General features: G+C 44.1%; 2 protein-coding genes across 6 annotated transcripts; both read left to right on the top strand.

The window, feature by feature from the left end:
- Nucleotides 1-6075: 6075 nt before the first annotated feature.
- On the top strand, nucleotides 6076-16990 carry LOC124045863 (platelet glycoprotein Ib alpha chain-like). 5 transcript variants are annotated; one of them, XM_046365607.1, is made up of 5 exons: nucleotides 6079-6234; nucleotides 7707-7822; nucleotides 11694-11885; nucleotides 15815-15992; nucleotides 16146-16990. In XM_046365607.1, exons 3-5 carry the CDS (start codon nucleotides 11781-11783, stop codon nucleotides 16988-16990), a joined length of 1128 nt encoding a protein of 375 aa, XP_046221563.1. In that variant the 5' UTR covers nucleotides 6079-6234; nucleotides 7707-7822; nucleotides 11694-11780. The 5 variants fall into 5 exon arrangements, with proteins under 5 accessions (XP_046221565.1, XP_046221562.1, XP_046221563.1 ...); XM_046365609.1 differs by lacking the exon at nucleotides 7707-7822 and having other exon boundaries at nucleotides 6076-6234; nucleotides 11694-11864; XM_046365606.1 differs by lacking the exon at nucleotides 7707-7822 and having other exon boundaries at nucleotides 6076-6234.
- LOC124045864 (specifically androgen-regulated gene protein-like) lies at nucleotides 16903-18497 on the top strand. Its single transcript, XM_046365611.1, has one exon. It carries the CDS (start codon nucleotides 17041-17043, stop codon nucleotides 17767-17769), a length of 729 nt encoding a protein of 242 aa, XP_046221567.1. The 5' UTR covers nucleotides 16903-17040; the 3' UTR covers nucleotides 17770-18497.
- Nucleotides 18498-19645: the final 1148 nt, after the last annotated feature.

The raw sequence follows: 19645 nt of genomic DNA, 5'->3' as shown, positions 1-19645 counted from the left end.
AAGGTCAGTTCTGCTCGGTCATGGAACAATGGAACACACCTCACACGCTGTTCATTATTTTACATAGAACTCATGATAATGCCTGAGAAGCCGGCGTTTGGAGGATATTCTGCAAAGGGTTGGTCAAAACAAGCATTGTGATTGATTGAGTTGGGTTCTAAATCATTTAAATAATAAAGATTTGGCAAGGGTAAGCCGATGATGCAAACATTGTAGAGTGGCCTTTTATTGTCCCCAGCAGAAGGTGCACCTGTGTAATGATTATACTATCTAATCAGCTTCATGATATGCCACATTTTTCAAGTGGATGGATTATTTTAGCAAAGCAGAATTGCTCACTAACAGGGATGTAAACAAATTTGTGCACAACATTTTGTGTGTATGGAACATTTCTGGGAACTTTTATTTCAGCTCGTGGAACATGGGATCAACACTTTACATGTTGCATTTATATGAGTCGTGTCTCTGGCAATTTAACCAATAGAATGAACTGACATCTTTTCTCAGCCAGTTGAAAGCATGAATCAGCATCATTTTTATGGATATATACAAATAAATGTCAATAGCAAAACAGGTCAAACGACATGAAATACCGCTAGTTTGCTGTCTTACCAGCTTCAGTTTGAAGTGTATGCATTAGCTGTGTAGTTGGCTACCTCCTCTGAACCGTGTCCTGATGAGAGAGCACATTTTCTTTGCCAGTCGATCATTAGCATCATTAGCTCATTGTTATATATGTATCCAAAACACTGCCAGAGATGCGACCCAGTTGTTTTGTTCTGTATCTATGGATGCGACCCCAGCCGTTTTGTTCGGTATCTATGGATGCGACCCCAGCCGTTTTGTTCGGTATCTATGGATGCGACCCCAGCCGTTTTGTTCGGTATCTATGGATGCGACCCCAGCCGTTTTGTTCGGTATCTATGGATGCGACCCAGTTGTTTTGTTCGGTATCTATGGATGCATTTACATTACATTACATTTAAGTCATTTAGCAGACGCTCTTATCCAGAGCGACTTACAAATTGGTGCATTCACCTTATGACATCCAGTGGAACAACCACTTTACAATAGTGCATCTAAATATTTTAAGGGGGGAGGGGGTGAGAAGGATTACTTTATCCTATCCTAGGTATTCCTTAAAGAGGTGGGGTTTCAGGTGTCTCCGGAAGGTGGTGATTGACTCCGCTGTCCTGGCGTCGTGAGGGAGTTTGTTCCACCATTGGGGAGCCAGAGCAGCGAACAGTTTTGACTGAGCTGAGCGGGAACTGTACTTCCTCAGTGGTAGGGAGGCGAGCAGGCCAGAGGTGGATGAACGCAGTGCCCTTATTTGGGTGTAGGGCCTGATCAGAGCCTGGAGGTACTGAGGTGCCGTTCCCCTCACAGCTCCGTAGGCAAGCACCATGGTCTTGTAGCGGATGCGAGCTTCAACTGGAAGCCAGTGGAGAGAGCGGAGGAGCGGGGTGACGTGAGAGAACTTGGGAAGGTTGAACACTAGACGGGCTGCGGCGTTCTGGATGAGTTGTAGGGGTTTAATGGCACAGGCAGGGAGCCCAGCCAACAGCGAGTTGCAGTAATCCAGACGGGAGATGACAAGTGCCTGGATTAGGACCTGCGCCGCTTCCTGTGTGAGGCAGGGTCGTACTCTGCGGATGTTGTAGAGCATGAACCTACAGGAACGGGCCACCGCCTTGATGTTAGTTGAGAACGACAGTTTGTTGTCCAGGATCACGCCAAGGTTCTTAGCGCTCTGGGAGGAGGACACAATGGAGTTGTCAACCGTGATGGCGAGATCATGGAACGGGCAGTCCTTCCCCGGGAGGAAGAGCAGCTCCGTCTTGCCGAAGTTCAGCTTGAGGTGGTGATCCGTCATCCACACTGATATGTCTGCCAGACATGCAGAGATGCGATTCGCCACCTGGTCATCAGAAGGGGGAAAGGAGAAGATTAATTGTGTGTCGTCTGCATAGCAATGATAGGAGAGACCATGTGAGGTTATGACAGAGCCAAGTGACTTGGTGTATAGCGAGAATAGGAGAGGGCCTAGAACAGAGCCCTGGGGGACACCAGTGGTGAGAGCGCGTGGTGAAGAGACAGATTCTCGCCACGCCACCTGGTAGGAGCGACTTGTCAGGTAGGACGCAATCCAAGCGTGGGCCGCGCCGGAGATGCCCAACTCGGAGAGGGTGGAGAGGAGGATCTGATGGTTCACAGTATCGAAGGCAGCCGATAGGTCTAGAAGGATGAGAGCAGAGGAGAGAGAGTTAGCTTTAGCGGTGCGGAGCGCCTCCGTGATACAGAGAAGAGCAGTCTCAGTTGAATGACTAGTCTTGAAACCTGACTGATTTGGATCAAGAAGGTCATTCTGAGAGAGATAGCGGGAGAGCTGACCAAGGACGGCACGTTCAAGAGTTTTGGAGAGAAAAGAAAGAAGGGATACTGGTCTGTAGTTGTTGACATCGGAGGGATCGAGTGTAGGTTTTTTCAGAAGGGGTGCAACTCTCGCTCTCTTGAAGACGGAAGGGACGTAGCCAGCGGTCAGGGATAAGTTGATGAGCGAGGTGAGGTAAGGGAGAAGGTCTCCGGAAATGGTCTGGAGAAGAGAGGAGGGGATAGGGTCGAGCGGGCAGGTTGTTGGGCGGCCGGCCGTCACAAGACGCGAGATTTCATCTGGAGAGAGAGGGGAGAAAGAGGTCAGAGCACAGGGTAGGGCAGTGTGAGCAGAACCAGCGGTGTTGTTTGACTTAGCAAACGAGGATCGGATGTCGTCGATCTTCTTTTCAAAATGGTTGACGAAGTCATCTGTAGAGAGGGAGGAGGGGGGAGGGGGAGGAGGATTCAGGAGGGAGGAGAATGTGGCAAAGAGCTTCCTAGGGTTAGAGGCAGATGCTTGGAATTTAGAGTGGTAGAAAGTGGCTTTAGCAGCAGAGACAGAGGAGGAAAATGTAGAGAGGAGGGAGTGAAAGGATGCCAGGTCCGCAGGGAGGCGAGTTTTCCTCCATTTCCGCTCGGCCTTCCGGAGCCCTGTTCTGTGAGCTCGCATTGAGTCGTCAAGCCACGGAGCGGGAGGGGAGGACCGAGCCGGCCTGGAAGATAGGGGACATAGAGAGTCAAAGGATGCAGAAAGGGAGGAGAGGAGGGTTGAGGAGGCAGAATCAGGAGATAGGTTGGAGAAGGTTTGAGCAGAGGGAAGAGATGATAGGATGGAAGAGGAGAGAGTAGCGGGGGAGAGAGAGCGAAGGTTGGGACGGCGCGATACCATCCGAGTAGGGGCAGTGTGGGAAGTGTTGGATGAGAGCGAGAGGGAAAAGGATACAAGGTAGTGGTCGGAGACTTGGAGGGAAGTTGCAATGAGGTTAGTGGAAGAACAGCATCTAGTAAAGATGAGGTCGAGCGTATTGCCTGCCTTGTGAGTAGGGGGGGAAGGTGAGAGGGTGAGGTCAAAAGAGGAGAGGAGTGGAAAGAAGGAGGCAGAGAGGAATGAGTCAAAGGTAGACGTGGGGAGGTTAAAGTCGCCCAGAACTGTGAGAGGTGAGCCGTCCTCAGGAAAGGAGCTTATCAAGGCATCAAGCTCATTGATGAACTCTCCGAGGGGACCTGGAGGGCGATAATGCGATGATGCGACCCCAGCCGTTTTGTTCGGTATCTATGGATGCGACCCAGTTGTTTTGTTCGGTATCTATGGATGCGACCCAGTTGTTTTGTTCGGTATCTATGGATGCGACCCAGTTGTTTTGTTCTGTATCTATGGATGCGACCCCAGCCGTTTTGTTCGGTATCTATGGATGCGACCCAGTTGTTTTGTTCGGTATCTATGGATGCGACCCAGTTGTTTTGTTCGGTATCTATGGATGCGACCCAGTTGTATTGTTCGGTATCTATGGATGCGACCCAGTTGTTTTGTTCGGTATCTATGGATGCGACCCAGTTGTTTTGTTCGGTATCTATGGATGCGACCCAGTTGTTTTGTTCGGTATCTATGGATGCGACCCAGTTGTTTTGTTCGGTATCTATGGATGCGACCCAGTTGTTTTGTTCGGTATCTATGGATGCGACCCAGTTGTATTGTTCGGTATCTATGGATGCGACCCAGTTGTTTTGTTCGGTATCTATGGATGCGACCCAGTTGTTTTGTTCGGTATCTATGGATGCGACCCAGTTGTTTTGTTCGGTATCTATGGATGCGACCCAGTTGTTTTGTTCGGTATCTATGGATGCGACCCAGTTGTTTTGTTCGGTATCTATGGATGCGACCCCAGCCGTTTTGTTCGGTATCTATGGATGCGACCCAGTCATTCGTTCTAAATGTTCTGTTGCCATGATGGCTGGCAAAGTTCTTGTCCCTTGCTTGCTAACTAGCCAAAAAGTTGGCTAACACAGTCACGTCAAACAGTGTAGCCAGAATAACAGCAAAGTAGCTGCATTTGCATTTGTTTAAGCTGTTTTCTAGTGATTTTGGGGGGGGGATACATCCATAACAATGCGCTAATGATGTGCTATTTTGCCTGGCATAGGCCACACTGCTCAGCCATGATGGCTGGCAAAGTTCTTGTCCCTTGCTTGCTAACTAGCCAAAAAGTTGGCTAACACAGTCACGTCAAACAGTGTAGCCAGAATAACAGCAAAGTAGCTGCATTTGCATTTGTTTAAGCTGTTTTCTAGTGATTTTGGGGGGGGGGGGGATACATCCATAACAATGCGCTAATGATGTGCTATTTTGCCTGGCATAGGCCACACCGCTCAGCCCAGTCAAAACTGTTCGCTGCCCTGGCCCCCCAATGGTGGAACAAACTCCCTCACGACGCCAGGACAGCGGAGTCAATCACCACCTTCCGGAGACACCTGAAACCCCACCTCTTTAAGGAATACCTAGGATAGGTTATCCCTCTCACCCCACCCCCTAAGTTTTAGATGCACTATTGTTAAGTGACTGTCCCACTGGATGTCATAAGGTGAATGCACCAATTTGTAAGTCGCTCTGGATAAGAGCGTCTGCTAAATGACTTAAATGTAAATGTAAATGTAGATAGCCAACTACTCAGCTAACACAATCCCTTCAAATTGAAGCTAGAATGACAGCAAATGCGCTGCATTTTGTATTTTTCTATTGACATTTCTTAGTATATATCCATAAAAAATGTGGCTGATTCATGATTTCGACTGGTTGAGAAAAGCTGCCAGCCTGTCTGTCTCCAGATTCCCAACACTTTCGTTACCATACATAGGGACAGCTGGAGATCGAATTTCAATGTTGCAAATGTCGGAGAGGCAGACAGCAAAGTTATAACAAATCTCTGCTTTTGAAAACCAAATGCTAGTCTAAAAGAAATGGGAGATAATGTCTAGATTATATTCACCGTGTAGATCTAGTATATAAATAGCCTGGCTGAGTTGATGAGACAGTGGATTGCGCAGTCAAACGGAACAGAGTAAATACGTCATAGATTTAGCCGGTGGTAATTTGTGGATCACCATCCAGGATTAGACCCACCCGTTGTATAATTTGACAACAGTCATCATGAATATATGTGTTATAATGTGTGCAGCGGAAATACTCTATGCAAAGTTATTGTTATTTTCCTTTTTGTAATGACAACAATTGGATCTATGTAATTGCAAATCCATTGCAGTTCATGTATTTTGCATACAGTCCAACGGCTTTGTCCTTTACTCAAGATATGTGCAGGTCGCCTAGTGGTTAGAGCGTTGGGCCAGTAACCGAAAGGTTGCTAGATCAATTCCCCGATAATTTTGCCTAGTTAAATAAAGGTTAAAAAATAAAAATACAAATACATGTAATATATCATACCATTAGCCTACATGTCAATGAAGCCTCATAAATTATTTGTGCATAATATTCAAGTATGGATCCAGGTTCACTGAGAGTTAATAAGAAAATATTTATAACACCCGTATTGCAAGTATTACCCCTGTAATACAGTGTCATTATCCTGCTTGAAACGTTGGCTATTTCTGTTATCCCATTGGCTCTACCAAAGACACGGTAGATCATATATGTGCTGATTGGACACAGTGGAATTAGGGGGCGGGACAAAGTGAGCCTGTCGCACTCACCTGAACTTCAACAAAACTGATTTGACAAGGCAGATAGGATAGTTGCACAGAAAACCGTAATTGTATTTAAATTACTTTGGATAATTTTGAAGATATAATGTTTCTTTGAGTGCAAAGTCACTTTGTGAAAAGGGAATAGTACTATTCTTCTGCTCTCAGGTGCGTTTCTCTTTTTATACTTGCATTGTCCTTTTTTAAGTATTTAGGCTCTACGAAACGTTCAAGATTTTATGCTTTCACGCATGAATTGGCACAAGGCTGGAATCCTCTGCGATGTGTAGATCATCCATAGTCTGTGAGGCTACACTATTCTTGGTAATGGTAACAATAGTTTACTGAACTGTTTTTTAAATATATAATTATGACCAACGTTTAACTGTTGGTCCGCTGTGGATTGTGTGTCGAATGCAGGTTCGCTTTGGACAGTCTTAATTTACATGAGTGTCATGCTGTCAGGGGCAAGGTTATTATAGTTGTGTGGTTTTATAATTCGTTTTTACTTCTATTCATTTTAATATTTGTATTTGAAATCCAGTTTAGTTTCAGTTAGTTTTCAGATCCACTTTAATAGTTTTTATTTAGTTAAAGTTTTATTTAAAAAATATATATATATTTATAGTTTCAGTTTATTATTAGGGACAGAAAGAACTCTATGCCTGGGAGGCTAGGAACCAGTTTTGTGTTTTTAGGGATGTAACTCCTTGCCACTGTGGGTCAGTAATGCATAAGGGGACAGGTCAGGTCATAGTGTAGATTAGGTTTAAAGGTAGTCTCAGTGAGCTGACGAGGATGCATGAAGTAAACCGTAGAAGTGGGTCAATTTCCACAACAAGGAGCGTTGAAGTGCAAAGCTAAACTATACATTTGTATTATTTTATGGCTTATATTTCTTGTGTGGAAAAAAAACAGGCTACATCCACTGAAGAAAAGTGTTCAAAATGTATAAAATTCAATTTCAAGAACCATATTTTTGTGTTTTTAAGGTAAAGGACACCTGACCTTATATTTAAAGCCATTTGGAATCCACATTTTACACTAAATGAGAAGTGATATTTCCTGGGGACAGAAAAGGCAACGTATTGTAGGAATGACCCAGCTACCATGTTGTAGCAGCGTGAAGCACACATACACATGCACAGATACTCTGTGTGACTGTCTGAGAACAAAGTCTTGCATCATGCTCATCTCGATGGTCACCGCCTTTCAAAGTGTGTTGCATTCTGGAGATAAAAATTGTCTGACTTGCTCCAACATGTTGATTAATGGAGTCAGACGGGTGTACCGTGGGAAGGTTTTCCCATGAGAGATGATTGACACATGGTTCAACATCATTATCACTGTTATGTGGTATGGTGGAAAAACCAAAGGGTGTGCTCTAATGTGAGCTTTAGGTTAGTAATATGTGTCAATGCATACCTGAGATTTCAATGTTTGCCAATTCACAAAGCCACTCCCAAAGCCGGCCCAATATTGACATTATAATGGTGCAGGTGCAAACTGACTCAGTACCAAGCTAAACATGCATGCATGTTATCTGTGTAGGTTGGGAGTTGCACAACATGTTGTGAATGTCGGTTTATTTACTGTAAATCATTAACTAGTTCTTGTTCTGCCTGTCCTTCATGTTACAGGACACATATTTCCTTTTTTATTGACACAGTAAGATCATTGTCACTCATTGAAATGGAATCCAAGGCAATCCCCATCCTGAATCCTGCAGCTTTCAACGGTTCATAGTGCATGGAAGGGAAAGCCAGACAGTGGACACCAGTGCTACCCCTTTTCGTTAACAATGCACCTGATAGGCTCTCTCCATATTTCCCCTTCTGCTTTGTAATTGACCTGAAATGCACAGAGGTACATCATTGCATAGGGCGCCAGCCAGGGTGCTTAGTTCAATGACAAACCATGTTTTCTAGGAAGTAGGCAAAGTGACATTCCTAGGTGTATTACATCTCTGTGGTGGGTGTAGTGAGTATAAGCTGCTGTCTCCCACTACCGCCCTGTAGGTGTGTAGGGAGGTGCTGGGACATTCTCTTTCACTCTGTTGCTCATACTATTATGTCCTCATGGGAGGGGCAGGCAGAATACCTAATTATCAGCCTCTAGACTAACTGGGTGGGTGCCCTGGAATACTGTGTTAACCAACTAGAAAGCCCACTATCTGTTGTTGCCAACACCGTACTGTGTGGCCTATATAGATCCACATGTTTCTTAAACTCCCGTTGTTTCATTGGGTGGGGTGATATTCTGTACAGAGTGCCAGGATATATTTGGCAATAGCTTAATATTAGTGTAATTAATATATTCTGTATTAATTGTCCCAACCCAAACCCCAAGGTAATTCAGCAGCATTGTGTGGCCTGTTGACGGATCTTCAGGGTTTTGGCGGAAATAACGCAGTGTAGCCTTCAAAGGAAATTCACTATCATTACTGTTCCTTTCTGTTTCTGTATGTGCAATCAAATGGTAGATGGTGATAGATCTCAATAAAACACATAGTTATATTGCCACGGACTCACCTGAAAGAGTTGAGCAACAGTATAGACTGTTAGGTCTATGTCTGGGCAAAAATTAATGAAAACAATCTGAATAGTAACTGATGGTCAAATGTAATTTGATATTTTATGTTCTAATGAAATTGCTATTAAAAAAACCTTCATGCATTTTATGTCAACACTAGTATATGTGCAGTATTTTGACTACTGTAAAGCCTGGATGCCAACAGGTTGTTGGTGGCATGGCTTGACATGGCGTGATGGGATTCACACAGTGCCACTTGAAAATGTTTATTAGGAGCTTAGGTACGTCTGTAGCCCAGATAAGAATCTTGTGTGGTTAAAGATCTTACACCTCCTTGCTCCAGGTGGAGATTAATGTCCACATCAAGACCACACCGTATCCCTTGACGCTCCTTTGCACTTTAAAGATATACAGCGCATTCGGAAAGTATTCAGACCCCTTGATTTTCCACATTTTGTTGTTACAGCCTTATTCTAAAATGGATTAAATATATTTTTCCTCATCAGTCTACACACAATATCGCGTAATGTCAAAGAAAAAACTGTTTTTTAGATTTAAAATAAAAATGTATTAAAAATAAAAATCTCATATCACATTTATCCTTTACTCAGTGCTTTGTTGAAGCACCTTTGGCAGAGATTGCAGCCTTGAGTCTTTTTGGGTATGACACTACAAGCTTGGCATACCTGTATTTGGGGAGTTTTTCCCATTGTTCTTTGCAGATCCTCTCAAGCTCTGTCAGGTTGGATGGGGAGCATCGCTGCACAGCTATTTTCAGGTCTCTCCAGAGATGTTCGATTGGGTTCAAGTCCGGGCTCTGGCTGGGCCACTCAAGGAAATTCAGAGACTTGTCCCAAAGCCACTCCTGCCTTGTCTTGGCTGTGTGCTTAGGGTCGTTGTCTTGTTGGAAGGTGATACTTCGCCCCAGTCTAAGGTCCTGAGTGCTCTGGAGCAGGTTTTCATCAACGATCTCGCTGTATTTTTCTCCGTTCATCTTTCCCTAATCGTGACTAGTCTCCGAGTCCTTGCCACTGAAAAACATCCCCACAGCATGATGCTGCCACCACCATGCCAGGGATGGTGCCAGGTTTCTTCCAGACGTGACGCTTGGCATTCAGGCTAAAGAATTCAATTTTGGTTTCATCAGACCAGAGAATCTTGTTTCTCGTGGTCTGTGATTCCTTTGGGTGCCTTTTGGCAAACTCCAAGTGGGCTGTCATGTGCCTTTTACTGAAGTGTGACTTCCGTCTGGAACTCTGGAACAGAGAAACTCAGGAGCTCTGTTAGAGTGACCATCGGGTTCTTGGTCACCTCCCTGACCAAGGCCCTTCTCCCCCGATTGCTCAGTTTGTTGGCTCAGGCGCACAGCTCTAGGAAGTGTCTTGGGGACCTTAAATGCTGCAGACATTTTTTGGTACCCATCCCCAGATCTGTGCCTCGTCACAGTCCTGTCTCCGAGCTCTACGGACAATTCCTTCGACCTCATGGCTTGGTTTTTGCTCTTGCATGCACTGTCAACAGTGGGACCTTATATAGACAGGTGTGTGCCTTTCCAAATCATGCCCAATCAATTGCATTTACCAGAGGTGGACTCCAATCAAGTTGTAGAAACACCTCAAGGATGATCAATGGAAACAGGATGCACTTGAGCTCAATTTCGAGTCCCATAGGAAAGGATCTCAATTCTTATGTTGATAAGGTATTTCTGTTTTTGATTTATTTTTATTCATTTGCAAACATTTCTAAATACATTTTTTGCATTGTCATTATGTGATATTGTGTGTAGATTGATGAGGAACATTTTTTACTTCTTTTAATAAAGACTGTAATGAAACAAAATGTGGAAAAAGTCAAGGGGTCTGAATACTTCCCGAATGGCTTATAATAGGCTCTCCTTTTCTCACTGCTTTTCTCACTGCTTTGGCCAGGGCATTGTCTGTGTATCCCTCTATTGGATAAGGGCACATAGGTGCTAAATAGAGAGACAGTATGCGTACTATTGTCACTCCTGTACACGGATATACAGTACTGTCTTTAGAGATGTCAAATAAAATGTGATTTGTTGGAAACAACAGGTGTAGATCAACAGTGAAATGCTTACTTTACGGACCCTTACCAACAATGCAGAGAGAAACATAGTAGAAAGATAATAACACGTGGAATAAATACACAATGAGTAACGATAGCTTGGCTATATTCATGGGGTGCCAGTACTGAGTTGATGTACAGGGGTACAAGGTAATTGAGGTAGATATGTACAAATAGGTAGGGATAAAGTGACTAGGCAATAGGATAGATAATAAGTGTGTGATGAGTCAAAAGAGTTGGTACAAAGGGGGGTCAATGCAGATGGTCCGGATAGGTATTTGGTTAGCTATTTAGCGGTCTTATGGCTTGGGGGTAGAAGCTGTTCAAGGTCCTGTTGGTTCCAGACTTGGTGCATCGGTACCACTTGCTGTGCGGTAGCAGAGAGAACAGTCTATGACTTAGATGACTGAAGTTTTTGACCATTTTTAGGGCCTTCCTCTGACACAGCCTGGTATAGAGGCCCTGGATGCCAGGGAGTTCAGCCCCAGTGATGTACTGGGCCGTCCGCACTACCCTCTGTAGCGCCTTGTTGTTGGATGCCAACCAGTTGCCATACCAAGTGGTGATGCAGCCAGTCAAGATGCTCTTAATGGTGCAGCTGTAGAACTTTTTGAGGATCTAAGGGCCCATGCCAAATCTTTTCAGCCTCCTGAAGGGGAAGAGGCGTTGTCGTGCCTTCTTCATGACTGTGTTGGTGTGTGCGGACCATGATAATTCTTTAGTGATTCTTTAGTGATGTGGACTACAGCCCCGTTGATGTGAATGGGGGCGTGCTCCTTTGTCTTGCTTTACTATGATATCACTGATCAAACTTTGTCACTGCTAAAAAAGCCTGGCTTAAAAGCAATAGTATGAGTATATAACATTTCCTAATCTTTAACCACATGGGCTGTAATAGAGAAATGCCACAATTTACACAAGGGAAGCTCTGTAGGATGGATCATCATGATGATGTAATGATTTTTGCCTCAAGCGTTAATACTTCTTTCCTTTATTTTTTCCCCCAGTTACTTCCCCATCTGGACCCATCTGTGACTTCCAGCCAATTAGCAGAGGCCCCCTGAAGCCCTGGCTCCTCCCGCTGTCCCTGTGCCATGGCGAAGAGTGACACGTGGCCGGGCGGTGTTGCCATGGAATCCTTGATCAATATGGACAGCGCTGGGAGCTATGACAGTGTGGTCAGCATGAACTCTGGCTTTGTGCGTGCAGAAGCTATTTCCTCCTTTACCCTAAACCACTAACCAGGAGAATAGCTGAGACTCTGATTTCACCGGTTTATGTTTTATTTTGTTTATGTGCTGCACTGCTGCCATTGTGGTAAACATTTTGGAATTGATCTAGCTAGATGCAACATGTCAAAAAATGAAAGGGTGCCTTTCTCGCCCCCGTTTATTGACAATGAATTGATATGTTTATATACAGTAGTACAACTGTCTCCCAATGCTAAGAGTCAGTGGGCTAGTGGGCTTGTTCATGTTGTGGGTGAGAGATTCAGATGTTTGTTCAGAGAGGGGCCTTTGAGAGGTTCCACAGAATGAGAGAGAAATGAGAGAGAGCGACTGCTTTGAGGACCCAGTCTGTTCATTTCAGAGCTGTTCAGCGGCCCCTCACTAAAATCCACTGCAATACATTCCTCTGGCAGTGCAGTATAGGATGAAAGTTAAATGCTAGCCGGGAGGAGTACTGAGGTCATTTCTAATTCCCTCCCTGCTGTGTGAAAGGTAAACGTAACTTTGATCCGCTCTGTGTCTACAGTCTCTCTGGGCTTCAATGTGCTGTTCAGCCTACATTAGTTGAGAGAAACAGAGAGACTGACTATTAAGAACTGAAAACCAAGCCAAAAGAGTTTGAAGGCCTTACCTAACGTTATACAAGGATATATTGTTCACAGACATACCTCCCAGCTAGCATATTTGGTTCCTTGGAAGTTGTGTAAATGTATATTTTTAGTTTCACATTGGTTGTGGGAACGAAGCCATACATTTCCTGGTAAAACCGAATGTTTTTTAAAATTTGAGAACAGAAGTTATAGGTTATTTGAAGGTTTATTAATAACTTCCTTAACTTTCATTGAATGTTTTAATAACACTGCTAACTTAAAAGCGCAGATGGAAATGAATTTCCTTAATCATGCAAACACATGTATTTTTTATTGTCACACGGTATCAGTGAGATTCAAACCTATAATCTTCCGTTTTCTATCCATGGAATTAATCCGCTGCGCCACCAGGATGGCGCTAGCATGCTGAGTTTTTTTTACGCATACAAGCTGTTCATTTTAGTTTACTGAAACACACCCCATTTCAAAGGAAATAAGCACTCATTAAGATCAAGAGTTGCCAATTAGTGGGCATGGCCAACACACCTGAACACACTTAACATGATTGAGGATAGAGAGTTTTGTTGATGCTGAGAATGTTTGGACACAACTACTCATTCCAGGCTTTTGCTTTATTTTGACTATTTTATACATTGTAGAATAATAATGAAGACATCAATACTATGAAATAACACATGTGGAATCATGTAGTAGCCACAAATATGTTAAACAAGAGATTCTTCAAAGTAGCCACCCTTTGCCTTGATGACAGTTTTGCACACTCTTGGCATTCTTTCAACTAGCTTCATGAGGTAGTCACCGGGAATGTATTTCAATTAACAGGTGTGCCTTGTTAAAAGTAAATTTGTGGAATTTCTTTCCTTCTTATTGCGTTTGAGCCAGTCAGTTGTGTTGTGATAAGGTAGGGGTGGTATACAAAAGATAGCCCTGTTTGGTAAAAGAACAAGTCACTATTATGGAAAGAACAGCTCAAATAAGCAAAGGAAACACCAGTCCATCATTACTTTAAGACATGAAGGTCAGTCAATCCAGAAAATTTAAAGAACTTTGAGCGTTTTTTCAATTACAGTCGCAAAAACTATCAAGCGCTATGATGAAACGAGCTCTCATGAGGAGAGCCACAGGAAAAGAAGACCCAGAGTTACCTCTGCTGCAGAGGATAAGTTCATTAGAGTTACCAGCCTCAGAAATTGCAGCCAAAATAAATGCTTCACAGAGTTCAAGTAACAGACACATCTCAATATCAACTGTTCAGAGGAGACTGCGTGAATCAGGCCTTCCTTCACGGTCGAAATGCTGCAAAGAAACCACTACTAAAGGACACCAATAAGAAGAGACCTGCTTGTGCCAAGAAACACAAGCAATGGACAGTAGACCGGTGGAAATCTGTCCTATAGCCTGATGAGTCCAAATTTGAGATTTTTGGTTCCAACCGCCGTGTCTTTGTGAGACACAGAGTAGGTGAATGGATGATCTCTGCATGGAGGAGGAGGTGTGATGGTGTGGGGGTGCTTTCTGGTGACACTGTCAGTGATTTATTTAGAATTCAAGGCACACTTAACCAGCATGGCTACCACAGCATTCTGCAGCGATACGCCATCCCATCTGGTTTGTGCTTAGTGGGACTATCATTTGTTTTTCAACAGGACAATGACCCAACACACCAGGCTGTGTAAGGGCTATTTGACCAAGAAGGGGAGTGATGAAATGCTGCATCAGATGACCTGGCCTCCACAATCACCTGATTTAAACCCAATTGAGATGGTTTGGGATGAGTTGGACCGCAGTGTGAAGGAAAAGCAGTGCTCAGCATATGTGGGAACTCTTTCATTCCAGGTGAATCTGGTTGAGAGAATGCCAAGCGTGTGCAAAGCTGTCATCAAGGCAAAGGGTGACTACTTTGAAGAATCTCAAATATAAAATATATTTGGATTTGTTTAGCTCTTTTTTGGTTACTACATGATTAAATTCATGTTATTTCACAATGTTGATGTCTTCACTATTATTCTACAATGTAGAAAATAGTAAAAATAAATGAAAACATTTGAATGAATAGGTGTGTCCAAACTTTTGACGGGTACTGTATATGTTTTCAAATAATATATTTAGAACGTTCTTTGAACATTACTAAAGTTTTATTGTGTTTTTTTATTTAACGTTTTCTGTTAATGTTCTCGGAACAATTTGAGAACATGACTTTAAATAAATCCATGAGGAAACCTGTAGGAAAAGTTAGTCTGAAGGACTCAAATTCCCACAGAAGAACGTTGGTTCTTAACCTTCTTGGAACAATTTGAGAACATTACTTTAAATAGAACCATGAGAAAACCTGTAACAAACGTTATGCTGAGATACTGAAATTCCCACAGAAGAACGTTGTTTCTTAACATTTTCTAAACTCTTTGAGAACATTCCCAACATCAACATTTCTAGAAGATTTTTACCCCCTTTTCTCCCCAATTTCATGGTATCCAATTGTTAGTAGTTACTATCTTGTCTCATCGCTACAACTCCCGTACAGGCTCGGGAGAGACGAAGGCCGAAAGCCATGCGTCCTCTGAAACACAACCCAACGAAGCCGTACTGCTTCTTAATACGCATCCAACCCGGAAGCCAGCCGCACCATTGTGCTGGAGGAAACACCGTGCACCTGGCGACCTGGTTAGCGTGCACTGCGCCCGGCCCGCCACAGGAGTGTGCGATGAGACAAGGATATCCCTACCTGCCACAACCTCCCTAACCCGGACGATGCTAGGACAATTGTGCGTCGCCCCACAAACCTCCCGGTCGCGGCCGGCTGCGACAGAGCTTTGCGCGAACCCAGAGTCTCTGGTGGCACAGCTAGCACTGCGATGAAGTGCCCTAGACCACTGCACCACCCGGGAGGCCCATGTAACCATATTCTAACATTTAGGAAAATTATGTTAAAGTAATGAAATACCTATAACATAGTTTTTTTTTTTAGTTCCTTAAATGTGCTGAGAATGTTCCAAAACCAAGAAACTATGCTGCACCATTCCCATAATTTGTGGGAAGGTTTTATGCAAAATAACCATAGAAAACCATGCTCCCACCAAGCTCTAAGAAACATATCGTTCTCAGAACAATGTGCTAGCTGGAGTTCTACATACAGTAGTTATGTCATCTTGATTAAAGGTTAGCAATTAATTGCATTGTTATTTTATTCTGAATCTGTTCGTACTCTACATTTCTAGTTTGTCTATGTTTACGGATTTCCTATTTTTGTTGTCTTTGTGTTTGTGTCCTCTTTGTGTGTGTGTGAGGCAGAGTGATGACAGTCTGGAGTACCTCTCTGTTGAGGAGCGGGCGTGCCTCATGTTTCTGGAGTCCACCATTGAGTCCCTGGAGATGGAGGAGGACAGTGGCCTGTCCAATGATGAACCAGACCCCAGCAGCCTGGCAGCCGAACATGACCACCTCTCTATGGGACAGACTAGACTGGAGGGTGAGTACGACTAAAAATAGTTTCATCAGGATTTTCCCATGCAGGACACAAAAAAATATGTCCAGGTTTTAGGACAGGATTGTGCGAGCCAGTTTAGCAACCTGTGAGAATTTGATAGTAAAATAATTCCTGCTGTTTCTGCCTGTCTTCTAGATGTATCAAAACTCCAGCATGACGACTCAGGAAGAGATCGGAAGTCTTATCTGAACTGCCGAGTGCCTACACCACTTCTTCTGGCAAATGGCCTTGCCAGTATCCAGCTCAAAGTCACAGGGGCAACCACACATCCCAGTGTCCCAACTGCAGCAATTGAGCCCAAAGCCCCATTAGTAGCAACCCAGCCCAGTACCCCAGGGGCAGTCACTGATCTGAAACCTCAAAAGGTAATCACTGAACCCACAGTCCCAGAAGTAGTCACAGACCCTAAAGCTCCAAAGATAGCAACTGTGCCCAAGACCTCAGAGTTGTCTTCTGACATCAAAGCTCCTGGGTTGGCCACTATCACAAAAGTTCCGGTGCTGTCCACTGAATTTAAAACCCCCAAAACAACCCCTTCATTAGCCACGTCAGATTTACCCACAGATGATTCTGTGGACAACATGCCTAAAGGAGTCTCTGTAGACAGCAAGCCTGCGAAGTGCAACACTAAGGTTCCATCTGAGCTGGATCTGAAGCTGATTCCCCCTCCATCAGACTTCAGGGATGATGAGCTAGAGGAAAAGAGTGATCCTCCAGTGCCTGCAGAACTCAGAGGTCCTCTGACCTACAGTGAGCTGGAGCAACTACGCAGGCAGGTCTCCATGAAGAGAGCTGCACCAGCCTCCCTGGAGCCAAAGATGCACCACCTTCTAAACCCTGTGTTGATCTGCCTGTCAGTGCCCAAGCACTACCCTCCCCCTCAGATGTCCTACCCACCCCTATTCCTGAGGCCCTGGAACCAAAGAGCCGACCTGCTGTGGCCCCTAAGCCCAAGAGGCTTCCCTCCAACATTATCCTGAAGTCTCACAAGTTAGACAGTCACCCAAGCCCCTCGCCCATTGACAGGTCAATGATTGACCCCCAGAAGGTGCGCAGGGAGGCCCTACGGAAGCTTGGGCTCCTGAAGACTGAAGATGGAGACTCAGGCCCTGTCGTTTCATCCAAATCCAGGAAGTCATGGGCATCCCCTCCTTCTCACAGCCTGGTTACCACCCAGACCAAAGCCCCAGCCAAAATCCCTACCCCAGCTCCAGTCCCAGCCATCACCCTTACCCCAGTCCCTGCCATCACCCTTACCCCAGTTCCTGCCCTAGCACTAACTCCAGCACTAGTCACAGCCCCAGTTTCAGCGACTATCCCATCCCCTCCCACTACCCCAGCCCCAGCCCCAGCCCAATTCAGTGACAATGCCAAAACTCTGCCCTCACCTGCTACACTTCCTTCACCACCCATGCATATTCCCCCTCCCATAGGGGTCAAATCAGCGACTCTGGAGCGCTCCGGCAAGGGCCTGAGCAGCTACATGGCCAGTAATGCCTCCCTCAGGGCCAACCAAGGTCCCAAAGTCGCACTATCCCCTGGCAACCTGCGCAACTCTCGACCTCGCCCCGCCTCCCTAGGAACTGGGAAAGACTTTGTGAATGTTCAGGGTGAGGCCTCCCACCCCCAGCCAGTTCATGGGGAGTCCCATAACAAGCTGCCCCGCTCCCATGGCATCAGTGTGCTCATCTGCCCCAACAGCAAGAGTGGAGAGGACCGACGGGAGGCCCTGAAGAAGCTAGGACTGCTGGGGGACTGAGGGCATGAAGAGGGGCAATGTAACTGCACCATTACATAATCAATAGGAGGGGTGAGGTCTGAGGAGGATGTTCTTAATATGGATTCCGTACAACTAAGCCATCCTCTAGTCTTTGGTCACTGGAACACTTACATTTATGAGAAGATTATTCTCCCCATAAAAATGCCTTCTTTGAAGCAATATGCAAAGAGCACTATTTGATTGATGGAGAATTACTTGGCTCTACAGACAGCTACAGTATATATTCATAGAGGGCAGTGTCTTTTTGCCTTACTGCACAGAAATGCTGTATGTACCCGAAGACTGCCTTTTAATGAATATCATGATTACAATATACTACTATGAGATACTACACTAACTACAGTATGCAGTACCGTAGGTAAATGAAAGGCTGTTTGTAAACCTCATTTGACATATTCAGTAATTTTCTAAATAAAATACAATAAACTCCATGAGGGATGTTGTGTTATGAAATTGTATGGCATCCTCTACACAATCTGTTTTCTAAAATGGGGAATAGACATGATGTTATTGTTACAGTTAAGGATGTGCCTTTATAACTTCTCTTTTCACGTAACCCTTTGATAAGAATACTATCGTTTTAACTTCCTAAAGTTCCTCTAACCTCCCCTCAGTTATTGTTATTTGGGGGGACCATGGCAACCAGTAAAAATGTTTTTGCTGATTTGCAATTTGACTCGGACTCAATTAAAGGTGTCTAAAGACTTGTTTGATGTAGTGATTGGCAGTTGTCAAGGAACCAAATTAAAAGGTCGAAAAATGGACTACTACATAGCGTACAGTACGTAGATAGCAGCTTCAGTCAGTCAGTGGCCAGTCAGTGATAGGAATCTGAAACATGGTTGTAGGTGTGATGCACATCACAACCCAACCCAGGTCTGTCAGTGGTGAGATTATTGAAACACTGTTTTTATTATTGAGAGAGTGACTTCCTGATTGTTCCTAAGATTGTATCACCTCCTAAAATTCTACCAGTTTGGGTTCATGTAGTTACTATTCATTGTCTGTCCAAATTCATCACTCTCAAACTGTTAGCGTAGCATTTAGAATTGAAAGAGAAGGGAAAGGGGATGCCTAGTCAGTTGCCTAACTGAATGCGTTCAACCGAAGTGTGTCTTCCGCAATTAACCAAAACCCCAGAAGTGGCTCATTAAGTGTTACCCGTGGCAGGACTTTTTAAACCATGTCAACGTTTTGTTTTGTAAATAGAGAATAAACCTTCAAACTACCTTCATATGAACTCTTAAATTCATACAACACTTTTAACACGATGAGTATGGTATAGTGCTTTATAATATGAAATGATTGGTCCAATGGATTTTGTTGTGAAAACAAAAGGTAAATTGCAGGTTACAGGTAGAATAACACATTGTTGATACAGTATGTGCCCTTCGAAGCAGAAAGATGTTATGTTATTTATCTGTCAGCTGCATTGGGCTCTGCCTACATATGACATTAGGAGCGTCATAGGCCCTGGTTTGTCATGTCAGCACGTACACTGTCAACAAATCGGTGTTACAGCTGCAGTGTCAGTAGTTTCATCTGATGTGACAAAAAACTGGAGGAGCCTTTCATTAACTCATATCAACCATTAACTCATATCAACTCATGTCAACCATTAACTCATATCAACCATTAACTCCTATCAACTCATATCAACCATTAACTCATATCAACCATTAACTCATATCAACTCATATCACCCATTAACTCATATCAACTCATATCAACCATTAACTCATATCAACACATGTCAACCATTAACTCATATCAACTCATATCAACAATTAACTCATATTAACTCATATCAACTCATGTCAACCATTAACTCATATCAACCATTAACTCATATCAA

Source organism: Oncorhynchus gorbuscha, linkage group LG10 (genome assembly GCF_021184085.1).
Source record: "Oncorhynchus gorbuscha isolate QuinsamMale2020 ecotype Even-year linkage group LG10, OgorEven_v1.0, whole genome shotgun sequence".
In the NCBI taxonomy this organism is placed as follows: Eukaryota; Metazoa; Chordata; class Actinopteri; order Salmoniformes; family Salmonidae; genus Oncorhynchus; species Oncorhynchus gorbuscha.
This window is presented reverse-complemented; position numbering and strand designations above follow the sequence as displayed.